The 27,154-nt window shown below is 41.1% G+C and overlaps 1 protein-coding gene across 2 annotated transcripts in view; it reads left to right on the plus strand.

The window, feature by feature from the left end:
• The window catches only part of MYO16 (myosin XVI), a 2,357,781-nt gene that overhangs the window by 2,203,578 nt on the left and 127,049 nt on the right, over nucleotides 1–27,154 (plus strand). Inside the window, exon 34 of one of the 2 annotated variants that reach the window (XM_085622905.1) lies at nucleotides 16,520–16,641. In XM_085622905.1, the coding sequence (XP_085479031.1) occupies nucleotides 16,520–16,641 (122 nt within the window). The remainder of the gene's footprint in view (nucleotides 1–16,519; nucleotides 16,642–27,154) is intronic. The other variant, XM_085622906.1, reaches the window with a different exon arrangement.

Below are 27,154 nucleotides of genomic sequence, written 5' to 3' on the forward strand. Positions count from 1 at the left end.
TTCTACCGTCCAAGAAAGAAGAAAGCCATTTCAATGCCCAGCCAATGACACCCACTTTTGATATGTAATGGATGCTCTGAAATAACTGATGCCCTCTGCCTGGGTAAGATAGACTGGACCTGCATCTGTTAAACCCAGATCTTATAGTGACTCCAAGGAGCTAGTTGGCTGGCCTCCCAATCTGTTAAGATATTTTCTTGAATGGAAGTCTTCATCTGTCACTGGCCAAAGAGTCATAATGCCAATGTATTAAATAAAGGCCTTAATGAAGAGTATCAGAATGTCTGTAAGCCACCTAGCCACCAGACTGCATTCCATTATGACTCTTTGGCTAGTGACAGATGACGAATTCCATTCAAGAAAATAACTTAACTTTGAACTGTGGTTGCAGTTTACCACTACTTTGGAGCCACTGTCTGGTACAGATACACTTAACCATGACATTAAAAAAACTCTTCACTCTTTTGGCATGGTTGAATGAACATCCTTGGCCTTCCAAGAGGCAGGACTCTTTTATCTTGGATGCTAACAACCTTCTTTCATACAGATAAAAGAGAGCCTTGAAAAAGTTTCATATAGACAAAGCATGTGTTGGCTGCCAGAGTAGTTGAAGAATTGAATGTCTAAATGAGACTTGTGGGATTGTTGAAAGAGACAACCCTGAATTACAAACCAGGCCTTATGGGACTGTGCTTGAGTTCTTCTCGATAAAACTTAATTTAAGCTTGATGCATCTACAGAGAAAGACTGATTAATGGAACTGTTGTATATAATATTAATGTGTGCTTTAGTATTCATATATTACATACGTTTTATTGGTTGGAACATCACTGGTTTAAATATGTTTTAGACTATTGTGGTGCATTAATATTATGTCAACAGAATCAGATACCAATACTACAGGAAACATAGAGACTGGCAGACTTAGAGTTACCCTAAATCTATTTATTGGTGCTGCGATGTTCCAAGAAGAGGTGTGGATAGGCTCCCTCCTGGTGTGCTGGACATTGGCATCCATAAAGTGTTAAATAATTCCATCAGCTATAGAGTGTGGTTGTTCTTTCTTACATTTTCTGGATACACTTAATATTGTTTCACCGGATGCCCATCATTGTCTAACATATTCTGATAATCACAACAGCCTCAAAGAAGGCTACATCCTTGCAACATCTATATGAACTGGGGTGGCAGAGTGGGCTAAAGAACGGTGATGGATTAAACCCAGATCGGTTGACTGGGGGTGAGTGCTTGCTATGTTCAACACTCCGTCCATCATTTCCTTTGGTTTTTGCTTTGTTCGCCATAAGTTGGCAGGGTATGCTCAGACGTGAGTCCCTTGCTCACTTTGCCACTGGATTCAAGCAAGCCTGGCTGAAGACGGCTGAAATGCCAGAAACCGGTCCTAGGAAGCTTGTTTCCGGTCCAGGGAAGACATGGCTTGGCAGTTCGGGCTGGACTGTTCCCATGAGGCACAGGGTCAGACTGATTTGCATATGGCCATGTCTGAACTGGGGTGGCAGAGTGGGCTAAAGAACGGTGATGGATTAAACCCAGATCGGTTGACTGGGGGTGAGTGCTTGCAATGTTCAACACTCCGTTCATCATTTCCTTTGGTTTTTGCTTTGTTCGCCATAAGTTGGCAGGGTATGCTCAGATGTGAGTCCCTTGCTCACTTTGCCACTGGATTCAAGCAAGCCTGGCTGAAGACGGCTGAAATGCCAGAAACCGGTCCTAGGCAGCTTGTTTCCGGTCCAGGGAAGACATGGCTTGGCAGTTCGGGCTGGACTGTTCCCATGAGGCACAGGGTCAGACTGATTTGCATATGGCCATGTCTGAACTGGGGTGGCAGACTGGGCTAAAGAACGGTGATGGATTAAACCCAGATTGGTTGACTGGGGGTGAGTGCTTGCCATGTTCAACACTCCGTCCATCATTTCCTTTGGTTTTTGCTTTGTTCGCCATAAGTTGGCAGGGTATGCTCAGACGTGAGTCCCTTGCTCACTTTGCCACTGGATTCAAGCAAGCCTGGCTGAAGACGGCTGAAATGCCAGAAACCGGTCCTAGGAAGCTTGTTTCCGGTCCAGGGAAGACATGGCTTGGCAGTTCGGGCTGGACTGTTCCCGTGAGGCACAGGGTCAGACTGATTTGCATATGGCCATGTCTGAACTGGGGTGGCAGAGTGGGCTAAAGAACGGTGATGGATTAAACCCAGATCGGTTGACTGGGGGTGAGTGCTTGCAATGTTCAACACTCCGTCCATCATTTCCTTTGGTTTTAACATCTATATGAAAACATCTCTGCAGTACTTTATGTTGAGAAATTACAGTTTTTGGGGGGGTTTAATGTGAAATTGGAAGTTTAACTCAGTATGTACTAAATTTGCGAATTTTAGAGAGTTCAATGATCCCAGTCCTGAATCCTTATACTTTAAGAAAAACATGAATGGGCACCAGAATCAGATGAGAAATTCGAAATGAAAGTTAAATCTCACAGTTGCTAATCTTACCTTTAAGGGAGCGTCACACATTTTTAAATGTCTTAAGCTGACAAAAATGATTATTGTTAATAAATTATAACGTTGACTGTGGGAAAAAGCAGTGCTTCTATTCTGATTCTGCTTCAATTACAGGGACCAAACACACAGTGCAGAGAATATTGATTCTTATAGCAAAGTCTACAAAAAATATCTTGTGAATTAAAAGAATTCTTCTGACTGCAACCACAGTACAACTGTCATGTGTGCTGAAAAAGAATGAGATTGAATGCACGTTTGAAAAGTTAGAATTCCATAAAAGGATTTGATTTTTGACTCATAAGGTAAACTTTGTCGAAATAAAGAAGCTTAAGAGGATTTATAAAAAAACTTTGAAAAATCTATGAGAAAGTACATGAGGGGAAGCAAGATGGCGGCTAATCCTTAGCCGTTGCGAGAGATGCAGTGACGGCTCGCTAGGATTATAACGATTGAGGCGTTATCCCTGTCCCTGCTCTGATTGTCTCCCCGTATATACGCTTTGGGGATGCCGAAAGTGGTGGTTTCTTCGTACCTGGTATTCTGTTGCTCCGGGAGGAGCAGAATCACCCAAGCGCCGGTGTCAGTGATTGCGGCTCTCGCACCCGTGGGCTGTGCCGGACGAGTAGGGGGGCGGAGATTGTTTTCTGGTCAGCGTCCCAGGCGTCCCAGGCGGAGTGCAGCGGAGCATTGTATCGGTCCATAGGGCGCTTGTTGTGCGGTCCTGGTGTTTTCGAAGTGGTTTGCCAGGAGAGAAAGCTCAATGGCGCCAAAAGTGGCAGTAGGTGGAAAAACGGCCACCCAAAGGAAAAAACATGTACAAGAAGGCGAAAGTACGGCAGGGATTGACGAATTGAGAGGGAAAGTATCTCGACTAGGCTCATCAAAAAAAAGCCAACAAACTCTGGGGAGAACCAGACAAGCCACATCCTCAACAGCCTCGATTGCTGACATCTTCTCAAGATCTGGTAAGGAGCAGGAGGGTTCAAAGTCGAAAGTAACTGAATACAGGAGGGATAGTGTTCTCTCGGAGACGGGGACTATCGAGACTGTCAATATAAATAATTTAAAGGACGGACTCACCATTCGCGAGCAGGCACTATCCTTGGCACATAGCCCGATCATTGGGGGGGAAAATATCGATGGTCTGACTATTGGGGATGAGATTAAAAAAGATCTCAGGCTCCAGGAGATTGCAAGCGATAATAGAGCCCTTCCTGAGCAGGACTTCAATAATTTCGAAAGGGAGCTGTGTCCACAAGAAGCCGGGGAGTCAGCTTTGTTGATTGCGGTCGCCGGCTCGGGTACTGGCTTTGGCACTGGGGCACATCAAAATGAAGGAGAAAAGGGAAAGGATAAAGATAAAGTTAAAGATTCCAGCGAATGTTTTTTCTCTGTCTCAGAGGGGGCAGAGTGGTCCGAGGATGATGATGTTGAGTGTAGTTCCTTTTTGGACTCTGAAAGTGAATTAGAGCTAGACCCCCCCGTAATTACATCTAGGCCCCCGGCGTGTCCTCCCGTGAAAAAGCAACCTCTAGTCCATGTTAACCCTCAAGGCGAGCTCAGCTGGGATCATTCTTCTACTCTGGCTCTACAGGGCTCTCCCAATATGGACACTGCTCATATGACTATGTTAGAAGCCATTCACAAAGAGATAATCTCACACCGAGAGGAGACCCGTCAGGACAATCGCAAAGCCCAAGTCGCTATGAGGAAGATCCAGGGTGTTGTTAGGAAATTATCTAAAACATGTGCAAATATAGGGGATCGAGTATCCAATTTGGAGCAGAGAATTGTGTCAACTGAGACAGAGTCAGCAGAGGCGATTAGCCAAATAAAGTCCCAATCTGCACAAGTTGCTGACATGCAGTGGAAAATGGAGGAGATGGAGAACAGGTTACGACGGAACAACCTGAGAGTTTTGGGAATACCTGAAGGAATTGAGGGTCAGGATATTAAAGCATACATGGTCAAACTCTTTGAGCAAGCATTCCCAGAGCTTTCTGATTGGAATTGGGCGAGTGAAATTCAACGGGTCCACCGTACTCCCTTCACTGTTCGTAAAAAATCTAAGGAAGGAGATAAGCCTAGGGCTGTGTTGTTTTTTTTTGGTAACTTTATTTTGAGGCAATCCATCGCAGAAAAAGCCAGACCAGACTCTAAAAGAAGCGGGGAAGGGGTCTCCTTCTTTGTCCGTCCTGATTTCTGCCATACGACAGTGGAGCGTAGGTGGAGACTAAGAGGGATGATAAGTCTATTTCAGGATAAAAAGATACAAGCTTATTTGATAAATCCGGCTCAGTTGAAAATAATCAATGCAGGGAAGACGATCTTTTTTTCCTCAGAAATCAAGGCAAAAGAGTATTTGGATTCTCTTGACAAAATGGAACCGTATGTTAAGTAGGCCGGAGTTGGGTTTATATTCTAGATTTTCTTCTAGTACCCGCCTTGTTTAAATATAAGATGATGGGGGCTAGACCATTGATACTATGATGGTTACAATAATGGTGGAGCCTCGATGGTACCTAAGAGCCATTTTTTTTTTGGTTTCAACAGCCAGTCGTCACTGCAAATCACGCGCACCATCCCAAGCACAGACTAGGTCTGAGCGCTTCTCAAGAAGGGGGGTGGCATAGGGTGGGGGGGGTGGGTTGGGTAAGGGTGGTGGGTCAACAAAAAATGGAAAAACTAGATGCAATATGATGTTGGTAGAAAAGGAAATAAAAATTTGCTATATTTGTAGGCAGTTTAGGATGATTAAAATTAGTGCTAAATCGCCAAAGGGTCAGATGGTTTTTGTTATATGTATATATTTTAGGGATGACAGGTATTAAAATCTGCTCAGTCAATATAGGGGGGATGAACGACTGGAAGAAACGTAACAAATTGGCACTGTTTGTGAAGTTTAATAATTTCGATGTTTTGTGTTTGCAAGAAACTCACCTCCCCTGGGCTCGAAGGAGTCTTATGCATATCAATGGCTTTGAGCTATTAGCTTGTACTACTCAATCATCAACAATTAGGGGGGGTCGCTGTTTTAGCCAGGACCTCCATGGGTGGTGTTAGAAGAACTAAAACGGATAGCAGTGGGAGATGGCTATTGGTGGAGATGGTAATAGGCTTGACACTGTGTGTTGTCTATGGCTCAAACTGTGACGACCCCGAGATTTTTGATTTCCTAGAAATGGAGCTGGTTAACTGGTTAACCCCTATAATATTGTGTGGGGATATGAATATCTCGGCTGATTGGGCCAGTAACATAACTTATACTGGACGAAAACCGAGAGTATTTAGGGCTATAAAAGCCCTTATGGATTCACATGGGATGATTGATGTGTGGTGTGTCAAAGAACCTTTTAAATCTGGCTTTACATATTTTTCAAACCCTTTTCAAAAATATTCAAAACTGGACTATTTTTTTATATCCTCTTCAGAAATTAATAGGGTAGAAATTTCTAAATTTCCTAAGTTCCTGTCGGATCATAACCCTCTGGTTTTGTCAGTACAAATGGTAGGAGCACCAAAAACTCGGACAAGGTGGACGTTTGAAAGGAAGCTGTTATTGGATACCCGCTTTGTCGACCATATCAGAAAATGGGTGATTGATTTCTTTGATGCCAATAGATATAGTGCATCCCGAAATGGAGTATGGGAGGCTTTCAAGGCCGCTTTTAGAGGTGAAACAATAAGCTGTGCAGCAAGGTTGAGAAAAGAGGATAGGAGTAAGGTCGAAAAATGTGTGAAGGATCTATCAGCTGCAGAGGAACAACATACCTCTGATATTGCTCAAAGTCGGGCTAGCAAGGAGAGCTATAGGTTATTATTGGTAGCTAGAGCTGAACTACAGAAGGAGGTTACTCAGAGGGCAATGTTGGAGTACCAATCATCTAGGGCTAAACGGTATGAAACGGGTGAACAGGCAGGAAGAATATTAGCTTTACAAATACGGCAGGGCAAGGCAAAAAATATTATATCTCAGATAGAAGAAAATGGCATAGAATATACAGACCCTTCAGATATCCTCCAGGTTTTTAAGAATTATTATCAAAAATTATATACAGAGATTGCATCGAATGAACCTTGGATAGAGGAGATTGTTGATAATGGCCCTCGTTTAGGGGATATTGCTAGAGAAGAGATAGAGAAGAATATTTCCGGGAGTGATATAGCGGAAGCCCTGCAGGAGTCAGCCATCGGCAAGGCAGCAGGACCTGATGGAATACCTTTGGAGGTCTATCGATGTTTTGAGGCAGAGATTACCCCGCTTTTTATTGATCTTTTTAATGGGATAATGGGTACAGGAGTGGTCCCGGAATCATGGAAAGAAACAAACATAGTGGTTTTCCATAAGAAAGGGAAACCAAGGGATAAACCGGGCTCCTATCGCCCAATCTCGTTAATAAATTCAGACACGAAGTTATATTCTAAAATATGGGCTAAAAGACTGGGCAGGGTCATCGGTGATCTCGTCTCCCCATGGCAGCATGGATTTGTACCTGGGCGTGGTACTACAGACCACATTAGGAGGGCAATAGCTCTATTTGATATTCAGTCTGCGATGGGGGGAGAGATGGCCATGATCCTGCTCGATGCTGAGAAAGCCTTTGATCGTGTGGGGTGGAATTTTCTTTGGCAGATTTTAATCGGTAGGGGCTTTGGCAAGAAGTGTATTACAGCGCTGCGGGCAATGTATGGTGATCCAGTTGCCCGGATTGTGGTCATGGGTGAGTGTTCTGAGAAAATCTATATAATGAGAGGTACACGCCAAGGCTGTCCTTGTTCCCCTATCCTCTTTGCTCTTTATATCGACCCTCTCATTCGGGAGATCTTAGCCAGCCCCCTGATAGAACCAGTGATATATAATGGATTTGAAAATAAAATTATGGCATATGCCGATGATTTGGCGGTGATTACAACAAACCCGCAACAGGCACTTGGGGTTTTGGTTCAGTTGGCTAAAACATTTGGTAATAAGTCTGGGTATTTGTTAAACGAATCTAAAACTCAAATTGTCTGCACAGCAAATATAGTCAAAGCCGACTCCAGATATATGGATTCAGCAATCTATCTGGGAGTTAGAATTAACGCAGTAGTCAATAGGATTACAGAAGAGAATTTTATCCCACTTGGGAAAATGATCGAAGCAGATCTGAAAAGAATCGATGTTCTACATCTTTCATTGATAGGCAGGGTCAACGTTCTCAAAATGACAATGTTTCCAAAAATTCTATATCTCTTTCGAGCTATACCTTTGTTAGTAGAGGAAAAAATTATTAAGTGGCTAGAATCAATATTCATTAGATTTGTTTGGCAATACGGGAAAATCAGACGCTCCACAAACCTTTTGTGACTTCCGTGGGATAGGGGGGGGCTTACCCTACCTAATTTAAGACTGTATCACTGGTCCTGCCTGTTGGCGGAAATGCTTATTATTTTTCAACCTACTCAACCCAATGATTCAGGGAACGGAGATCTACAGACCCCACCATCTATTTATGAGCTATTAGTTGGAAGGAAAGCATATGGTCTTCTGATGTGTGAGGTTGAATGCAGGTACTATAAAAGACCACGTTTTAAGATATTGGAAGGAGTATGGGGACTCTGGAGAGCTATATCTTTTCTCTTTAAAATCCCCAAAATTCATTTGCATCTCTACCTTAGTAATTCGAGCTTATTTCGGGGGAGAGGTCTTGAGAGGAATATCCGGATCTGGCAGGAGCATGGAATTAGTACATTAGGAGATATAGTAGGGGCAGAAGGGTTGATCAGCTTCGAAGCCCTTCAGAGTAGAGCTGCTATCCCCTCAAGTCATTGGCTCTCTTATGTTCAACTTGCTAGTGTTATTAAAGCTTTAAGAATCAGGTGGTCAATAGCTTCCAAAGTCCCTCTGATCGACATGTTGGTAACAGGGGGCATAAGAATTAAAACTATCTATCTGTCTCTGCTGGATAAACTTCAAAGCGATATCGAGAAAATGGAGAATATTCTTGTACGGAAGTTGGATAACCCCGATGTGGATTTAGATATGGCACTTTATCTGAATAAAAAAATCTTCCGTTCTACGAATTTGAGGGCTCAGCATTATAAAACCCTGTTTGATCTATATTTTACTCCAGCAAAGCTATTTATGTGGGGGGTTAAAGCTGATGACAGGTGCCCCAGATGTAATTTGGCTCAAGCAGATCTGATGCACATGTTTTATAACTGTAGCTCGTTATCAGCTATTCAGGGAGAGATAGCGAAATTCTGGGTGGAGGTACTTGGTCGAAGGATTGAATGGTCCTCTTCTCTGATGATATTTGGTATAGATAATAGTTTAAAACTTGGGAAATCTGAGGAAGCTCTGGTCTTCTTAACTGTAGCAGTACTTCGGATATTAATCACCTCAGGGTGGAAAGATATAAATGCCCCCTCTTTCCAGCTATGGTTATCTAGATTATTGGGTATATATAACATCAAAATATCCCTATATGCTCAGAAAGGGAAGAAAAAACAGGACTTTGGTAAAAAGATATGGTCTCCAATCTCTGACTGGATTGTTGGAAGACCAAGAGATTGATGTATATTGTATTGTTGAATGTATGTACATAACGCCTCCCTGTTCCCTGTTTTTGATATGTCTTTATTTGGTTTTGGTCGCTTTGAAGATCTAGCATATGTTTATTTGTTGGTAATATATGTTTCTGTCTAATGTTATGTAACATCTAAGTGCATCAATAAAAAAAAATAAAAAAATCTTTGCGAATGAATTGTTAATCTTAGGGGTGGGTGAAATATTCTTTTTCACCTGTGGAATTGACGGAAATTTGGCCACTCCACGTTACTCTTTAACTTAGAGATCTGGACAAATTCTTTCAATTGCAGAGTGGCTGAATTTTGCTCCAGTGAGGCTCTAAAATATGTGGAAGAGTTGGTGTCCCCTAGCGTGATTTTCTAACGTGGGCGGTTGCCAGCATTCACGAGTGGTCAGCACTTGAGCGGCAGCAAATCTACTTGAATAATCAACACATTGTGCCATTCGTGCTAAATTATAGCGCTGCTCACACTACCGGAGCTAAATTGCAGCGCAAGCTGCATTTTCTCCGCCCATTGGAGGAATTCCACAGAATCTTGTGGAATTTTTCTGTTACTCCGCAGATTTCCACTGGGTGTGAAACTCTTTGAGCTCCATCCACCCCTAGATAAAATGTTCCTTCTATAAATGGCCTTTTATGTATGATGGACTCAAGCCCTTTGGAAAATGAGTTCCTAATTGGAAAAGAAGGCGTTGTGGAGTGTTATCCTAACATTTCTGAGAAAACATGGTTTACATATATGACAGAATGATTTACTCCTTCATCCATGTTTCCTTCTGTAAAATATGAGATTGTGCATTAGCAAAACCTTTTTCCTGTTTTGTAATGAAGAAGTCTATTTTGGAAATCTGTGCTTGAGAGATCTATAATCACATCCTTAAATTGAATTCCAATTTATTGGTGACCATTTTATAACTGCCTGTCATTCAGCCCATCTTCTTTCAAGAAGAATAGGCGTGAAGATGCAGCAGTGTCTAAGTAAAAAATAAAAAGGGGCCATGGATGCACCCAAATATTTTCTTTTCATCTCACAATTGGGAAGCTCTTTGCCAAGCTAGTTCTAGTCTGTCTTAATCTGTGCTGACTAAATATGATGCTTTCCCAAGGAGAAAGGTGGGATTTCCAAACAACTACTCTGTCCCTGATCAAAACATCTAATAGATAAAACCTAATAGCCACCAGAGAAATGTACTTAAAACCTTTGTAGACATATTGAATGCTTTTAACAAAGTTTGAAAACCATTGTTGTAGGAAAAGCTGGGGCTATGGCTATTCCTAATGTTCTCTTTTGTGCCATCACCTGGAGGTCAATAAACTAGACTAGGCTACGCCTCGAAATGAAACATGTCAAAGTTGTTTCCGTGCTTTAGTTATGCTCGGTGCCTTTATGAAGGATTTCCCTGGCAGTCTACATGGAGAGGGAATGATTTCACAAAAAGATAGTGATTTCATTGCCAGTTCACTTGTATGTGGACGATGTAGTTTCGGTATGGATATTCCTCCAAAGATTTGTAGAAAAGTTGTAGAAAAGTTGAAGCTTCTCCAGCTCTATTGTGATACAAATCAGTTGAATGCTTAAAATACAAAGATAGTGGCATTTGGTCCAAATAGATAAATAAAATAGATTGGCTCTTAAATAATTTGATTGCAATGCATCCACATTTAAGTATTTTATGCCTTTGGGCTATCTTCATCCATGTGAGCCACCTGCTAGGTGGCTCATGGTAATACTAGTTTGTGCTCTGGGATTTGGATTAATGATGTTCTTAGGAATTTTGACTGTAATTGTGGAGGTTATATGATGGCCCCAATGCAGAAAACGTATCTGGGTAAAGTTTTCAAGATCAACAATTAACATGAGATGAGAACGTTTAAAAAAAAATGTTTTTATTTAACTTTTTCCAACCATTAACTGGTTACCCGGTAGCAAGAGCAGTACAGATATAGATACCATTACATTTTCATGAAGTCAAGTGCTGACAACGCAATATCAATATATTGCTGAGGTGATAAATATCATTCTGGGCTAGACATAGAGCATTGCTATGTTCATGTCTGTCATACATGCTATCAACCATCAAAGCTAAGTAAGTGACACTTAGTAAATGGAAGCCATCTCCTACCACTTGAGCTAACAATTTGCATATATTTCACTTTTACCTTCAGTGTAGATCTCTTGAACATGTTACGACATTAGCATCGTACATCATGTTCTCATCTCAGAATGTGGTTTCCTAAGTGGGGGTGGCAGCATTATCCAGGTATGTTTGCTGTGGTAGCCATATATCTTTTGGGGCTTCTGGTCGGCGGGAGAGTGGAAAAGTAAACCTTTTGCTGTTCGATGCAGAATGTAAGATCGAATATCCATGTTTTGGTCGATGGAACTTTATTTCTTCCCCAAACTAATGCCACCCGCCTTTTTGCAAACAGCAAATAAAATATCAGACACATGGTGGAGTCTGGTCAGTGCGGCCCACAAGGGCCATCTTTGGAAAGGGGAATACATTGATATCGGTCATGATGGATAATTGCTGAAATGACCTCTCTCAGTATTTCCACGCTAGATGTATAAATTTGCCATTTGATTCCAATGCATCATGCTAGCGGAAAGGTTGAATTTCCTGGCCTTCAGGATGTGTGTGTTTGGTTCATAAGTTTAATATGCATTAGACACAGTCTGCCATTTGGAGGCAAGGAGCTAATCTGGCTGCAGCAGTCTTGCTGCTCCTTTTCTGACAGAGCTGTCTCCAGAATGAATACCCATAGCGTTGTGGCCTGTGGTATTGTAACCGTGGTATCCGACTGCATAGCTGTGTATAGTCAAGTGTCTTGATGAGGGGAGTGTTGGCAGCAAGGATAAGGCCTTCCAAAGGCATAGGTTCTTGAGGCAATGAGGAGTAATAATCAAAAGCTTGCTCTGGGACATATAGGATGGTGCTTGGTTTCCTGAGTCCCTCCCATGATGCCTTTGTGTTGGCTGTTGAGTTTATTTCAGGTCTAATACATCTGGGGTCTGGTCAGTCAATGTAGTGAGAGAGGTAGAGTATGCTTCTCAATGGCCAGAAGGTCCATGTTCAAAGGAGGGTGCAACTATTGTTGAACATATTGTTCCTGTGCGCAGAGATTGTACAACTCGAAGTCCAAGGTGGACATCCCACCTGTTCATACGGCAGAGTTAATACGTACCAGTTGATTCCAGGCTGATTTCCTGCCCACGCTAATGTGATCATGTGAGATATGAATGTTTTGAAAAATTGTTTTTTTTAGAGAGGTAGGAATATTATACAATACGTATAATAGTTTAGTCAGGACAACCATTTTCATTAATGTGATTCTTTCGATGAGTGAACTCCAGCTCGCATTCATGTGTCTATGGTGCCAAGGAGAACATAGTAGACTTATTCTATTTAAAGGAAAGCACTGCCAGTGACTTGTAGATAATAAATTCCCATATGACTGGAATGAGGTTACAAACTGGATTTTTCAAATAAAGGGTGATGTTGTCAGCTTATGAAGAAGTCATTATATTCTGTGTACTGAATTGTAGGCCTGTATCAATATGCAGCTGTCTCATAGCACAAGGCAGTGGTTCAGAGGCAAGAGTATATAGTAGAGGTTACAGTGGACAACCTTGGTGGGTTCTCCTTTCTATATCAAATGGGTCAGGTAGGAGTCCATTTAACCAAACTCTATTTGTTGGCTTGGTATATAGCAAGCAAATCCATTTGGAAAATGTTGGTGAGATGCGTATCCTAGCTAGTACAGCAAAGAGAAACTCCCACACTAGAAAGCCAAATGCTTAGGTGGCATCTAGGAAGACTGCCACTGCTTCCATTTCAGTGCTTAATTGATGAATCAGTATGTAAAGGGTATAGAAGTTATGGGTAGTCGATCTGCCTAAAATTAACCCCACCTGGTAGGACCATGTTTGGTAGGAAGAGATGCATTCTATTTGCCAGAACCATATGCAGTATTTTTACATTACTATTCATTAAAGAAAATGGTCTATATGAGTCGCATTATGTAGGGGTTTTGCCTGGCTTCAATAATGTTACTAGTAGTGCCTCCCTGAGCGAGGGAGGAAGGGTGCTGGTTGTTAGTGCTTCATTGTGTACCTGATGCAATCCTGGAGCTAGGTTTTTGGAGTAAGTTTTATAGAATTAACTGGAAAATCCATCATTTCCATGTGCTTTACAAGTTGGCAGGCCAGAAATGACTATGGGAATTTCGTCTAGGATAATGGGAGTGGCAAGGAATTTCTGTTGAGCACTGGTCAGCCAAGCTTGTGCAATACGTTCAAAATATTAAGTGTAATCAACATGGAGTGGAAAGCTTCTAAACTTGTAGTGGGTTGCATAATGCACAGTGAATTCAGTGAGTATATCGCTATCCTTGTGTAGCAGTTCTTGGGAACTTGAAAACTTCACGATCAAACCACCTGACATGACCAGAATCTTTTTTGTGTGTCATGTAAATGTATAAATGGTTTTAAGTCACTGTGCACTTTTTGCCTACATCTACACATTTTAGTGCCTATGAGTCAGTTTAGATCATTGGTTACGCTTATGAGCTTAAATCATGCTGTAATATATTTTCTACCGTATCAGTTTCACCTGATGGACTATTCAGGTCTCACTTTGGCACATGGATCATTGCAGTGTGCCTACATATAAAGAATGAAAATCATGTATACATAAATGATGTACACAACATTCCATGTGATTGTAAGTGGGACATATTCATGTGTCATCTTTTATGTAATGTTTTCACTTTGTCCTTGTTTTGAAGAGAGACATATAAAAATGTCAATTGCTGCCATACTATTGAATTACTATTGTGACATTTTGAATATTGACACTTTAAGAGGCCACCTCAACATGTCCCTTTTCCTTGTGTATTAATCAGTCAGCCATTCAAGGGAGCCTCAGCCTCCCCTGAGTGCACAATGACAATATGTTGTGTATTAATATGATTTGTGTAAAAGCGCTATCATTCATGGCTAACATTACAGAAACCGGATGCACTTTTCATGTAATCATATTGTTTGTGTGGGTAGTGCTATAAGGAAGTTTGCTTTTTAAACTTCACCAAGGAACAAATATCTTCACAGTAATATGTTATGAGCTGGAAGTATTTAGAGTACATTCATGCCTCCAATTCTTTTTGTGATGCAAAATTGAGGTATGTCCTCAATGAAGCACTTTACCACGTGCCAAAGTGGCTTTACCAGGAAATACAAGATGGTGCAACTTTTTGGTACTGTTATTTTCCATAAGTTGTTTTCTTTTCAATCACCATGCATGTAAAAATTCAGTGTGTTGTAGAAACGTGGTTTTTCGTAGACTTCAATTCCAGAAATTGGGCTGTTTGTGACCTGAAAAATGCTTTTTGAAATGTACAAAATGTGATTCGTTAACTTGTTATAGAATTGCATTTAGCATTTGCGATTCCGTTTTTGGAAGGGGTGTGTTCAGAGCGTCCCTTCCAAATACCGAATCGGTATGGAATGTATTACTGTTTTGCCACCGAATTCCAGTCGCAAAACAGTAATACTTTACCACCGGTTTAAAACTTGTGGCAAGACATTTGCAAAGGGGAAGGAGTCCCTAAGGACCCCTTTCCCTATGAGAATGTAATTAAAAAATATTTTTAAGAGCCGACAGTGGACAGAGCACCACTGCCTACTCTTAAAAAATGAAACTGCAAAGTTTCAGTTTTCTTTTTTTAAATGCATCCCTTTTTTCTGTACGGAAAATGGGCTGCATTGAAAAAAAAATAACTTTTTCAAAAACCAATCACATATATGGTGGACTGATGACCTCAGCAGACCACCATCCCTCTGATGGCTGCAATTCCTAATGGGTCGCAAATTGCGACCTACCTCATTATTGTACATGAAGAAGGTCTATTTGCAACCCACTAGAAATCACTAATGAAACTCAAAAATGTTTCATACATTAGGAATACTGATATCCTAATTCGAATTCAGAGAGAATCTCAATTAGGAAATCGGTATTCCTAATGTTAGCAAATCAAGCCCTTAGTAACTTGTGCCTTTTGCATTTGCAATTCGGTATTTGCGAGGGGTATGTTTAGGGCGTCCCTTCCAAATACCAAATTGGTATGGTATGCATCACTGTTTTGCGACCGAATTCCAGTTGCAAAACAGTAATACTTTACCACCAGGTTAAAACTGGTGGTAACCCATCATCATCATCATCATAAAGACTTTATTTGATTTCAAGAAATTCTAAAAGCATAATGTACATACTTGAATAAAATACTGCAACAACACAGAGCTGTTTAACAATTCATAGGAATATGGATAATTGGAGGTAAGTAAACAATTAAATAAATTAAACGAATTTCGTTGCGCGCCCTGCAGCGATGCCGGGCGCGCAACGAAATTCGTTTTATATATTTAATTGTTTACTTACCTCCAATTATCCATATTCCGGTTTTTAGTAACCCCCACCCTGCCACTCCCCCGCCCCGCCTTTCCGCCCCACGGAACTCCCTCCACGGACAGCGGCTGGTGTAATGAGGAGAGCATGCTGGAAAACGGGTCACAAAAGGATGTAAAACCTGAAATGAGGCCCAAAAAGTAAAACCACATCAAAACGTTACTTCCCAGGCCAATTTTGTACCCAACCACAACTTGGTAATCCTATTATAACCATGAATGACCTAAGGTTGCCTTCTGACTCTGCTGTTAGAATCGAATTCTCGTAGCCACCTGAAAGTTATTCATTATTTTAGTTGCCACGGAAAACTATATCACATTGGTTATGCTGTGCTAACTATATCCTATTAATTTTCTCTTTATTGCCTGTCTCTTTATTTAATTTCTTGTTTTCCCTCTCTTTATTGTTAATTGTTATTTAGGTTGCCTTTTTCCTGTATATGGATCAACTTTAGTAATAGTTCTTAAACTGACATATTTGTGGATTTAAAAAACAATCCCCAATAAAAAGTATTAGGAATGAAACAATGGGTAAAATGTAGACCACTCATAGCAAATCTAATGTACAAAACCCTTAAAATGAGTAAGATATTGCCCGACATATGCACCACCCCTTCGTTTTATTTGAACAGGCGGTCACATAAGAACATATTGGCTTGCTGTGGTCAAAGCAATATTGTCCTAACAGTGTCCTAATATGCTATTGACTGACAGGAAGTGTTCATGTATAACATTAAAAAAGGACATTTAACTTGGATTTGTGTCAGAGTTTGAGTTGAATCAAAAGCAGAATAGTTAGAGCCCAAGGCTATGAAGAATGTAAAAATATCTGCTGCAGTGGACACATTTGTCTGTGTCAAATCATAGAAACAAGCCTACGATTTTCACTCGAATTTCTCACCTTTGTATATTTTTCTAAGTAATATATCATCATGGAAGTTATCAGCAGCATGCGTATTCCCTTTACAGCTGTTCTTTTGGCTTCATTGATTTCTCCAGGCTTACCAGATGAAGATGAAAGCGTTCAGTTACCTACCAGCAACATGGCAAGCACATCAATTGAAAGAAACAAAGATAGCCACAAGAGCCAGGTATGTGCCAAACATCTATTCTATAGGATCATCTCCAGTTATAAACTGAGTGAAAATCTTCATACGCAGGAAAAGGTGTATAGTCTCATTGACTAAAAATGTACAAACTGACATGGAAAGTTCAAACATTAGCTGATTGTATGAAGTGCTTTAAAGTACGAGGAATAATGTAGTATTTGAGTATTGTATCAGACTGATATGGAAGTTGCGGCAATGTGTAGTGATTGACATGATATATTTCAGGCATTCGATTAAAAAACATTGAAAAGTCAAAAGAATCTACTGTACTACGCATAGCTACACAGTTCTTCGAAATCGATTGAAAGATGGCTAAAGAGTTAGGGCCTTATTATGACTTTGGAGGTGAGTCAGCGGGCCGCCATGCTAGTGCCCCGCTTTCAAACCGCCAAGCCATATTGAGACCTCCTGCTTGATTGCGACCCGCATCCAGTTCGGATGGTCCTGAGGCGGCTGGCCCATGGCAGTGCAGGTGCTAAGGCTCATACGAGAGCTTGAGCAAGGCACCACAATGGGAGCGCCACCACACATTCCTGCAGGGCATGGACTGTTAAGTCTATGCCATGCAGGAGCTGGGGGTGCAATGATCGAGGGGGGCACATCATGATCCCCCTGCATGCAACCCCGGGCGCAGAGACAACAGAGGGCCCCTTTGTTTCCTCACAGCCACACTTTTCATGGCATTCTCTGTGACGGTGAGAAATCTCCTAATATGCTGGGCCGTGTCGCCGTGGTACCACCAGCATATTTAGTATCCCAGGCAGCTGAAACAGTGTCATTGCGGTCCGACCGCCCTCCTTGTAGAAGGCCGGTCGGATCACCATTGCGGGAGTAGCCGCACCGCCACTATCGGACCGCCAAACTCATAATAAGGCGCTTAGTGTTGTGTATTTGTCCACATGTGTGCATGCTTTCATGTGATTATCCAGAGGAAGAGGTGCCCAGATTATAAACATGGATCCCAACCCTCAACAGGAACGCAGTATTAAATAAATCTGTACTGTGAGACTTTTGCAGAGGTCAGACATTCCCGAAGAAGAAAGTACACCCAGAAAATATGAGATGGGTGACTGACAGGGCTATTCAGGGCCGGACTGGCCCTAGCGGGCACCGGGCAATCCCCCGGTGCGCTGCACGGGTGGGGGCCGGTTTTGGGCCCCTGGGGGCCGTTCTTGTTACAGGGCCGTATTTGCAGCATAGCTGCAAAATCGGCCCTGTAACAAAATCGGCCGAAAACCGGCCCTGGCAAAGAGCTCGGCCGCACCCCCAACCCCCCGGGGGCCGGCCGAGCACTTTGTCAGGGCCGGTTTTGGTTTCCAGTCCAGCCCTGGGGCTATTGCAGGGGAGCAGGAAAAACGAGGTTTAAAGTCTCCTAGACGTTTTGGGGCGTGAGGGTTCTGAAAAGAAAGAGAGAACTGGGGAGCAGGGAAAATCACGAGGCGGGCAGGGTCTAGAGAATTAGGGGGAGTATGGAGGATTCACCCATTAAAATAAAGAACCACAGAGACATGGATCACTGCAAAAGAAAATATAGCACCAAAAATAACTAATGGGCTTATGCAATCAACTCTATATCCTGTTTATTTCAAAGCAGCAAGTATGTATCAGCATTTGGCTTCACAAACCGAAATGTCAAATTTTTCTGCCCACCAGCCTCTCTCTCATGAAAATGTATGCTTGCATCCATTACTAAGATCTGTTCACAATTGTATAATAGCTTTGAACTCAACAGAATATACTTTGAGAGAATGAATAAAACTAACACTATTCTTTATGTGTTGGAAAGAAGCATGCAGGCCAATGCCTATTTTACTGTACTTGTGTTTTAAAAGACATCAATTCGTAAGCAATAAGCTGACACATACGCAGTGTGAACGAAAATAAAGGTGGTGAGTGTGGTGACTGGTGTGGGTGGATCATATAGTTGTGGTATAAGGGAGAGAAACCAGATATAACTCTTGAGCATGCTTTGGTAAATTCCATGGTAAAGGAGTTTACTTTTAGAGCTGTTTCCTTCTCCATGTGCCTTTTTAACCATCCCCCGTAAACCCCAGGTGAAGGTGCAGGACTTGACAGCTCAGATCTATATACCTAGCACTGTTAGGCAACAACCTCTTCTAACCATGCATATGCTGTCTTTCAAAGGAGTGGTGAATGTGGAAAGCAAGCATTTAGCAGTTGAATCATGAATTTAATATTTAAAAAAAAGTGTTTTCAAACTTCAGAGGCATCTCAACTGCATGAGGCGGGGTTGAGAACTTCATTTATACGCCCACATGAAACCAGAGTGATGATATGCACAGTGTTTGAGCTGCACCTAGTGTTCCAATAATATCCTGCACCATGGGGAATCCCAAGCCACACAAGCATCTAATACAACCTTTATTTATTTATTTGTTTATTTATTTTTGTGTTTTGTGAAAACATGTCACCTTGTGACTACTTCAGAACCCATCTTACAAAAGGAAGCAATAAACTAGGGTTACTAACTGGCGAAGAGCAGATAGAAAGGCAAAGTCCAATGAAATGCAACGGAAGTCCCCTTACATGAAATGCTGTGAACACTGAACCACCTGACGTCTTAGGTCAAATGCCTGCTTATGTGGTTCTGCATTTAGCAGTTTCCCGAATCACAGGTAGTTTGTTTCTGTCCTCAGTATCAGGACACGTGTGTTCCAGAATATGTGTTTGTGAACTCTTAGGGGCATATCAACAACAACCGGCGATAATTATCGCTAAGCGCACTTAGCGCCAGTATAATTATCGCCGGCTAGCGTGAATTTTTATCGCTGAGATAGCGTGCTATTAGCAACGCTTATCTCAATAGCGATAAAAATCTACACGCTAACAGGCTAACGTGAGATTATCGCTGGAAACCCAGCGATAATCACACGTTACCTTGTTGATAGGGACAGGCAAACTTAGCCATGATATCCTCCTTCCATAGGATATCATGGCTAAGTCTGAAAATTAGCAGACGTAAAAAAGCAGCGTTAACCGCGGTTAGCGCTGCTTTTTTTGTCTCTAACAGGGTTAGCGACATTCTTGATAATAGGAGAAATGTCGCTTAGCGACATTTCTCCTATTATTTTACTCTGGAACGCCCCCTTTGCATCTCATTAGAGATGCAAGGAGAAGCGTAGAGTAAAAGGGTGCTAACATGCAAATTTGCGTGTTAGCACCCTGTTGTTGATAGGGTGCTAGTTTTATCTCTGCTTTTTTGGCTTTTAAAGCCAAAAAAGCAGAGATAAAGCCCTTGTTGATATGCCCCCTAGTTCTCAACCACTGGGTTTTTGATGTTTGTAGGATCATTGGTGAATCCACAGACAATTGGTTGACTGAAGAGACCTGGTGGTAATGGGGTGCTTGTAATTGTAGTTACACAGATTCTGTGTTGCAGTAGACCTTGTGGGTCATGAAGATAATATTAAATTAATCCTTCAGTACCAATGGGGGACAGAGGAAGTATTTCAAGGTTGGTTTCACATGGCCGTATTTTGGCAGTTCAAACACATCCTGACAGCTTCTGTTTAGAAGCTGTGTGACTTGAATGTGGGCCGGGTTGGTAAGAATGAGTTCATCACAAGCTTGGACTACACAATTCAATATCCACTGCTCAAAATGTGTACGAAGGACACTCAACCACAAAACTGCATGGCCAGTTAAAACAAGGCTTTTCATTGTGTAATATACCCTCAGTACGAAGATAATATGTAATATTCTGGTCATGTGACTTGGGGGCATGCAATGTATTTGCTGCTGAGTATTTATAAGGTGCACGTGTGCAGTTTAGTGCTATTACCTGGTTAATGCTGTGGACGTGAAGATAGCCCCATTTGTAATCGAATAAAAAAGGCATTCTTTCTTTTAAATTGAATCTTGCACAGCCATCTACCCAGATCTCAGTTAATGCGGCAGAAGGTCGCACGTGCTTCACTGCCCATCACAAGAGCACTTGTAAAAAAATGTCAATATACACAAACATGACATAAATATGACCCTTGTGAACTAGGATGGGAAGGCCTCCGATTATTTTGTTCCCATGAAAAAACAAGCATTTGCAATGCAACAGTCTCGCATTTGGGACCTTATATGTATTTAGCTATGCACCATATTATCCATGGGACCACCTGCACTCACTTTTTAGTTAAAGCCCATTGCTATCAAACCCCCCGGTTTGTGAAGCAAAACTAGTTTAGACATGACTGGATGAATTTAAGCTACATTTCTGTAATGCAATATGTCAATAGTTTCACACTCCATATATATATATTTTTTTAAAGTCTATTGAACCATTCAGAAAGGGTTTGTTGTTAAGGGAGTGTTACTGTTCACGCCTACGTGTTCTATACAACTCAAGCACAAATGGTCCTAAATATTTACATTAAGTAAAATGAGTCAGTGCTGCAGCGGGGCTTAAACACTTTTAGCGCCGTAGGTTAGGTGGGTGCTATTACCGCACGTATTAAGAGTGCATTGTTAATTCACCTCCCGGACCGTCGTTATAACTTTTAACCACGCATCAGGTCTTATTGCATGCACTTTAAAATGTCTATTCTTCATGGATGGAATTAAAAACTATGTGATTGCCTATTGTGAAGGTCAAAGCAGAGGTTTGCCCGTTTTTGATTTAGCACTTTTGCACTGTATTACTTAGTTTTGTATTGGTGCTTATTATTCCACTCTATTCATTATCAGTGTTGTCTCTGTACAGGGACAGCTATGTATTAAGGCCTGTATTAAGGCCCCAGGAGCGCTAAAATTGAAGCGAGAGAACTGAGTGATAGTATTACCTATCTCCGGGAGACACATCTGAGTTTTAATTTAAACATATTTGTGCCGCCCAGTACCCTCATACACTATTTCTGCTATTAGAAACACAAATCTTCTTTCCTAAGTCTAGTTAAATTAAATACTAGAAGCTCTTAAAAGAAATAAACAAAGAAAGACGTCCTAAAAATACACTGGTACGAAGTGCACCCATGTTTTTTTCATTACCTGTTCTCATAAGAATGACTCACGTCTTTTGCCACATCTGAGTTACTGCTGCGGTGTAATGCAAAGACGAGACTTGCCGTCAGCACTCAGTCCTCCTCACCAGACCGGGAGCGCCCACCTGAAGGAAAGAGGTACTTACTGTATTTGTAGTACTGAGAACACCCCTTCACAGCAAGATAAAAAGGGAGTGTCTGGCCCTTGCCAAGCAGGACCGCACTGCTTCACCCAGTCGTCCAGTTTTTAAATTCAAATATATATCGGCACACAGATTTGCATCCTCGTAATATGTCATGTGAAACGAGCTGTATCACCTTAGTTTTCAATGTTAAAAATCATGCCTGAGTGTATTTTGTTTTCACATGGTTTTGAATTAAGCTGTAAATCATTGTAGGAGATTGTTTTATCGTAACCCTGCAGACGCCTTTGGTGGTTTGTATAGACGTTGCTGCCTGCCTCAGACCTGTATTCGGCCGGCAGCAGTAAAGAAGGTAACAAGCATTAGTGCTCATAATTAAAACAAGCAATGCCACAATTAAATGAGAACTACTCCCTAAAGTTACAGGGTGGTGTGGCGCCACTGCACACTGACCGGTGCGGTCCTCGTATCTTAAAAGCACTTGAAAGTGGAGCGTCGGCTCAACATCATGTGATTCTGGGCAAATGAGGGGAGAGCTAGACTGCTAACTGAGGCGCTGGGGAACTGAGTTCGAGCCTCGGCGTCGGCTCAAAGTCACGTGATTCTGGACAAATCACTTACTCTGACCCGCGCCTACCAAATAATGAATATGTCCTTGCATTATGGTAACTGATGCTGGTATAAAGCGCTCCAATAACTCTACCGTTCGAGCTACATAATTAATTAAGCTATAAATCATTTTAGGAGATTGTTTTTATCGTAACCCTTTGGTGGTTTGTATAGACGCTGCTGCCTGCCTCAGACCTGTATTCGGTTCACCGCGGCCGGCAGCAGTAAAGAAGGTAACTAGCATTAGTGCTCATAATTAAAACAAGCAAAGCCACAATTAAATGAGAACTACTCCCTAAAGTTACATGGTTGTGTGGCGCCGCTGCACGCTGGCCGGTGCGGTCCTCGTAACTGGTGCTCGTATAAAGCGCTCCAATAACTCAACAGTTCGAGCAACATAATCCTGCAAAAAAAAAGTTTGCTTCGAGGTGATAAGGGCAAACCAGGCACTCGTGATGGAGCTTCCGTTCGCGCTTAAAAAAAAGTTTGCTCCTAGTTGATGGAGGGGGGAGAGGGAGGAGAGGCACAGGAAGAAAGTAGTATGCAGTAATGGGGCCAATAGCCGTGGAAGGACACAAATGAAGACATGTCCATCATAAGGAGGGACTAAAGAAGCCTACAACCAATTTGAAGGCAGCATTTAAGACACAAGCCAATGGGTGGAGAGTGGGCGGAGCTTCCACAAAGCTTCCCTGCTATAAGGTATACTGCATGTCTCAACGAGACAGCGCAAGCGCTGCCTAGGCAAGACCTAAATATAATGATGAATGAGGCATACAAATATAGTAAATCGGCTGTGGGTATTACGAGTTATTACCTTTTCACTGTCCTTATAATGTATACATGTCTCATAAAATCTGTAGAAATGCACAGAATCGTTGGCAGTGTAAGAATTAAAAACGTGAACTGGAATGCTTTTAAATCATAATCAGTCTTTGGATGTAAATTATATTAAAAACACCACAGGTCTGTCTGTGTTTCTCAAAAAAGAGCAACAAGAGCGGCAGCAAAATATTCATTTTAGGTTTTGGCTTCAGAGAACAGAAGGCATATGAATTGTTTCCTGCGTTTTAAAATGTACATAGAATGGCCTTTGGATCCAATTAGAGTAGGAGTACTTCTGACCTCATTGTTTGGCTATTTGATGTATCTTTTCGCCTTTCAGAAAGTGCTTCCATTGGAATGCACGAAGGACTACTCCTAATCATTGTTCTGTTATATTAAATTCAATATCCTAATATGCGTCGTTTAGAGAAAGCATACCTTTCTGCCTACTTTATTCCTTGCATCGGCATAGCCAGCAGGGTAGATTTTATAGTGATAAACCACGTTTGAGTATGCAACACATGCAAACAGTATTTGTTAATGCCTCTTTTTAGATGCGCTGAAATGTTAAATCCCAAGCTGTGGAATTTACATGTTGGGCACTGAGATCAAGCAATGCACCCCAAAGAATGTAATATCTCGTAGTTTTTAGAAATATTGGCACCCTTCCCCATGTGATACTCAGCAGCATCAAATATTCTTGCTTAAAAAATAGCTCATGAAGCATCAGTATGAGTTATAAAGTACCAAATCTGGATGTTATAGTTGTCATTACAGAGTATGTGTAGTTGAAAAGAAAAAACATGGGTCTCTACTTTGTGGCATAGGCTCATAATATATGTCTTTACGTGTAGTAAAAACGGACTTATTTCCCTACATGTCCTGATTAAATCTTTCTGAGTTCACTTATTCTTATATATGTAAATAACACCACTGAAGTAGTAGAGAGAACCACCCTAATTTGACTGTAATGCAAAAAATATAATTGACTTTAGTGGAAGGCAGAGCCTGTGATGCTAATGATTTGAAATCTGTTAATGATTATAACATGTTGGTTGTTGAAAGAAATGCTGGCTGAACTAGTGAATTAAAATTACCTGCATCTGACCCATTTCTTCTGAAATTCTTAACATATTATCTGGGACTGATTTCGCCACAGATTATGTTCCTCTCCCTGGGTCAACACTCTCCGATTTAGATCGCTGGTAACCTGTATTTTTAATAAAGTATTGCAGCTGCCTAACTGGTGCAGGTTCCGTTATCTTTACTTACTTACTCTCATTAGAAATTTGGAGCTGTACAATTGTTCAAAAATGTGGCACATCTTTCCTGCCAAGAGAACTTTATTAACACTAGGAGCATTTTTGGCTCCTGCAACTGCAAAATAGAAGTTTATAAGCATGAACTAGTTATCCTTGATATGCAGATAATCTCTTCAGCCAGATTTGTAGAAATAGATATTTTAGGAGAGCTAGTTTAGCAGCACCTGTACAATATTCCAATGAGTTCAGTGGCAGGGAGGCAACAGAAATCACATGAAGTCAGCCCATACAGGATAATACATGATCCTTTAATGTGGTGTGTCCAAAACAATGGTAGTCGACTAGTCTGCCCACCTTCATGCCCTGCTCAAGCATCATGGCTCGAGTCACTGTTTGGGCTTGACCACATGTGGACAGATATGACAATTGATTTGACAAGCCTTGTGGCAGAATGATAATAAGTAGGTAATTAAGGAGGCAGAACTGATAGAAAACATATACCACAAATATTTGTTACAAGGACGAGAGACCTCACAAACACTCCTCAGCCATACACTTCAAATGTGCATGGACTGGCAGGTGACAATTAGACTCTTTTCAGAGATGCTGATCTTAGTTTTGACCTCTGTCATTGCTACACAGGTTAGTTGTGGTCACGGGGAAGGGTTCATCCAAATCTACAGACCTCTCCGGCAAAGACATTGTAGGAAAGCCTCAACACCTTGTTGAGAGGCTAACTCTCAGGATACTCTCAGGCACAAAGGAATGAATAGAGGCAAACCTAAATGCAGATGCATAGGATAACTACATACAGGCCCACACTTGTAGGTAGGCACAAAGTGAACAAAAAAAGTATGAAAAGGAAACACCCAGCACCAGCTTAAAGTTCTTTGGAGATCCACTTTTGAACAGTAATCTTGCGTATGGGTTTCAATTTTTAACCATTTAACTACTAAACACAAATGTGTTCCTTTTCTTTAGTTTTCTTAACACGTTTTAAGTAGACAACCACAAGGTTTTCTAAGCAGCCTTTATAACCGGCAAGCACTTAGGATACACATAGAGAGTACATTTATAAAGAGAGTCAGAAGATGTATTCAATAGAGTAAATCCTATGTTTAGAGCAAACTTCCCACTGTTTTGAAATTCACAAATATTTACAGGAGTCCTTTTTAGAATCTGCAACTGTTGTAGGATAGCTCGCATGCATTAACACCTAGGCATTCGGAAGTGTGTGAAATGTATATTGCAAAAAAAGCATGTCAGTTCGCTTTTCATGTTTCTCCATAAGGGTTTCCTCCATAAATGAAGCCCTTCCCCTATGCCATCTCCATTTATATGTTTTCTCTCCTCTTTCTCTCCACAAAAAATATTTACTACTGTTCTTTAGAAGTGTTATTCTGAGATAGTTTTCAAGGTGGATGCTACCTGCAAAAGCTTTGATAATACCTGCAAACCTGTGAGTTTATGGGTGCCTACCACCTTTTAGAGTCCTCTCCCACTTAAATATCCATAACTCACCTGTGAGGAGATTTGCTCATACTTAAAAGTAAACCAAACTTCCTTATCAGTCAATCAGTGAAAGTTATTTTAGTTTATCTAAGCCGACATTTATCAAACTACACATCATAGATACATGCATTATTCAACTGAATATTTATGATTTCATAAAAACATAATTCATAATTACAATTTACATAGAGCTACTAAAATAACCCCATGGTGCATTTTATCTCTCATAAAATCTTTCCTATTGGACATACTACATCAAGATATTGTACATCAATTAATAATTTACCAGATTGCACCTAATTCCTTAATCTGTATTTAATTAAAATTGGCATTAAAAAAACACAGTCTTTAAAAAAAAACAATCTAGTAATATATGAATAATATCACATTTTGTGTTCAGATGGTATATACATTTCCCTTTATTTATTTAAATTCGTAAGTGGTAAAAAAAGTAGGAGTTCAGTCCTAGTCTATTTTTAAGAACTGCCAGTCTCAGCTCCAGGTTGGGGACAGAATCAATACAGAGTTACACTCAACCATTTTGCAGCGATTTCCTTATATAGAGAGTTGAGGGTTTACTTCCTAATTTAATAAGATCTCTATCCCTGGAGCAATTCCTTGATGAGTCGCAAGTCATATTCAGACAAGGATAATGAAAAGTTCGGGGACTAAGAGCTATAATCAACCTATCTCATCTTGTTTTATGACTTCCCTTACCTTGTGTGTCTTGTCTAATCTCCTCTCTACAAAGGGTTGCAATTGTGTGCCTCTTAGAATGTTGCAGCCTTGCTCAGAATCATAGAGTATGAAACCAGGCTAAGGGAGTCAAAACTGTCAAACTGGTTTCCATTGTTTTAGCCTGGATCATAAAAGCATTTGGAAGGCTCACCAAATATATTAACTGAGGTAAAGAGGCCATCAAGGGGATAATTTAATACATCACATCTGGAATATTCAAATTAATTTAGGTAATTTAGGGCCATATTTATATCTTGGCAGAGAGAAAACTCTGTTAATACAAATTTAAAATATAAATAATTACATATACACTGAAACAGCATTAGATGGATGATAATTGGTGAAATTACAATGCACACGTGCATGACACACGTCATAAAGCAAAGGAAAGAGTTCAGTGTGAGAAAGAGCAAAC

Source organism: Triturus cristatus, chromosome 8 (assembly GCF_964204655.1).
Source record: "Triturus cristatus chromosome 8, aTriCri1.1, whole genome shotgun sequence".
Lineage (NCBI taxonomy): Eukaryota > Metazoa > Chordata > Amphibia > Caudata > Salamandridae > Triturus > Triturus cristatus.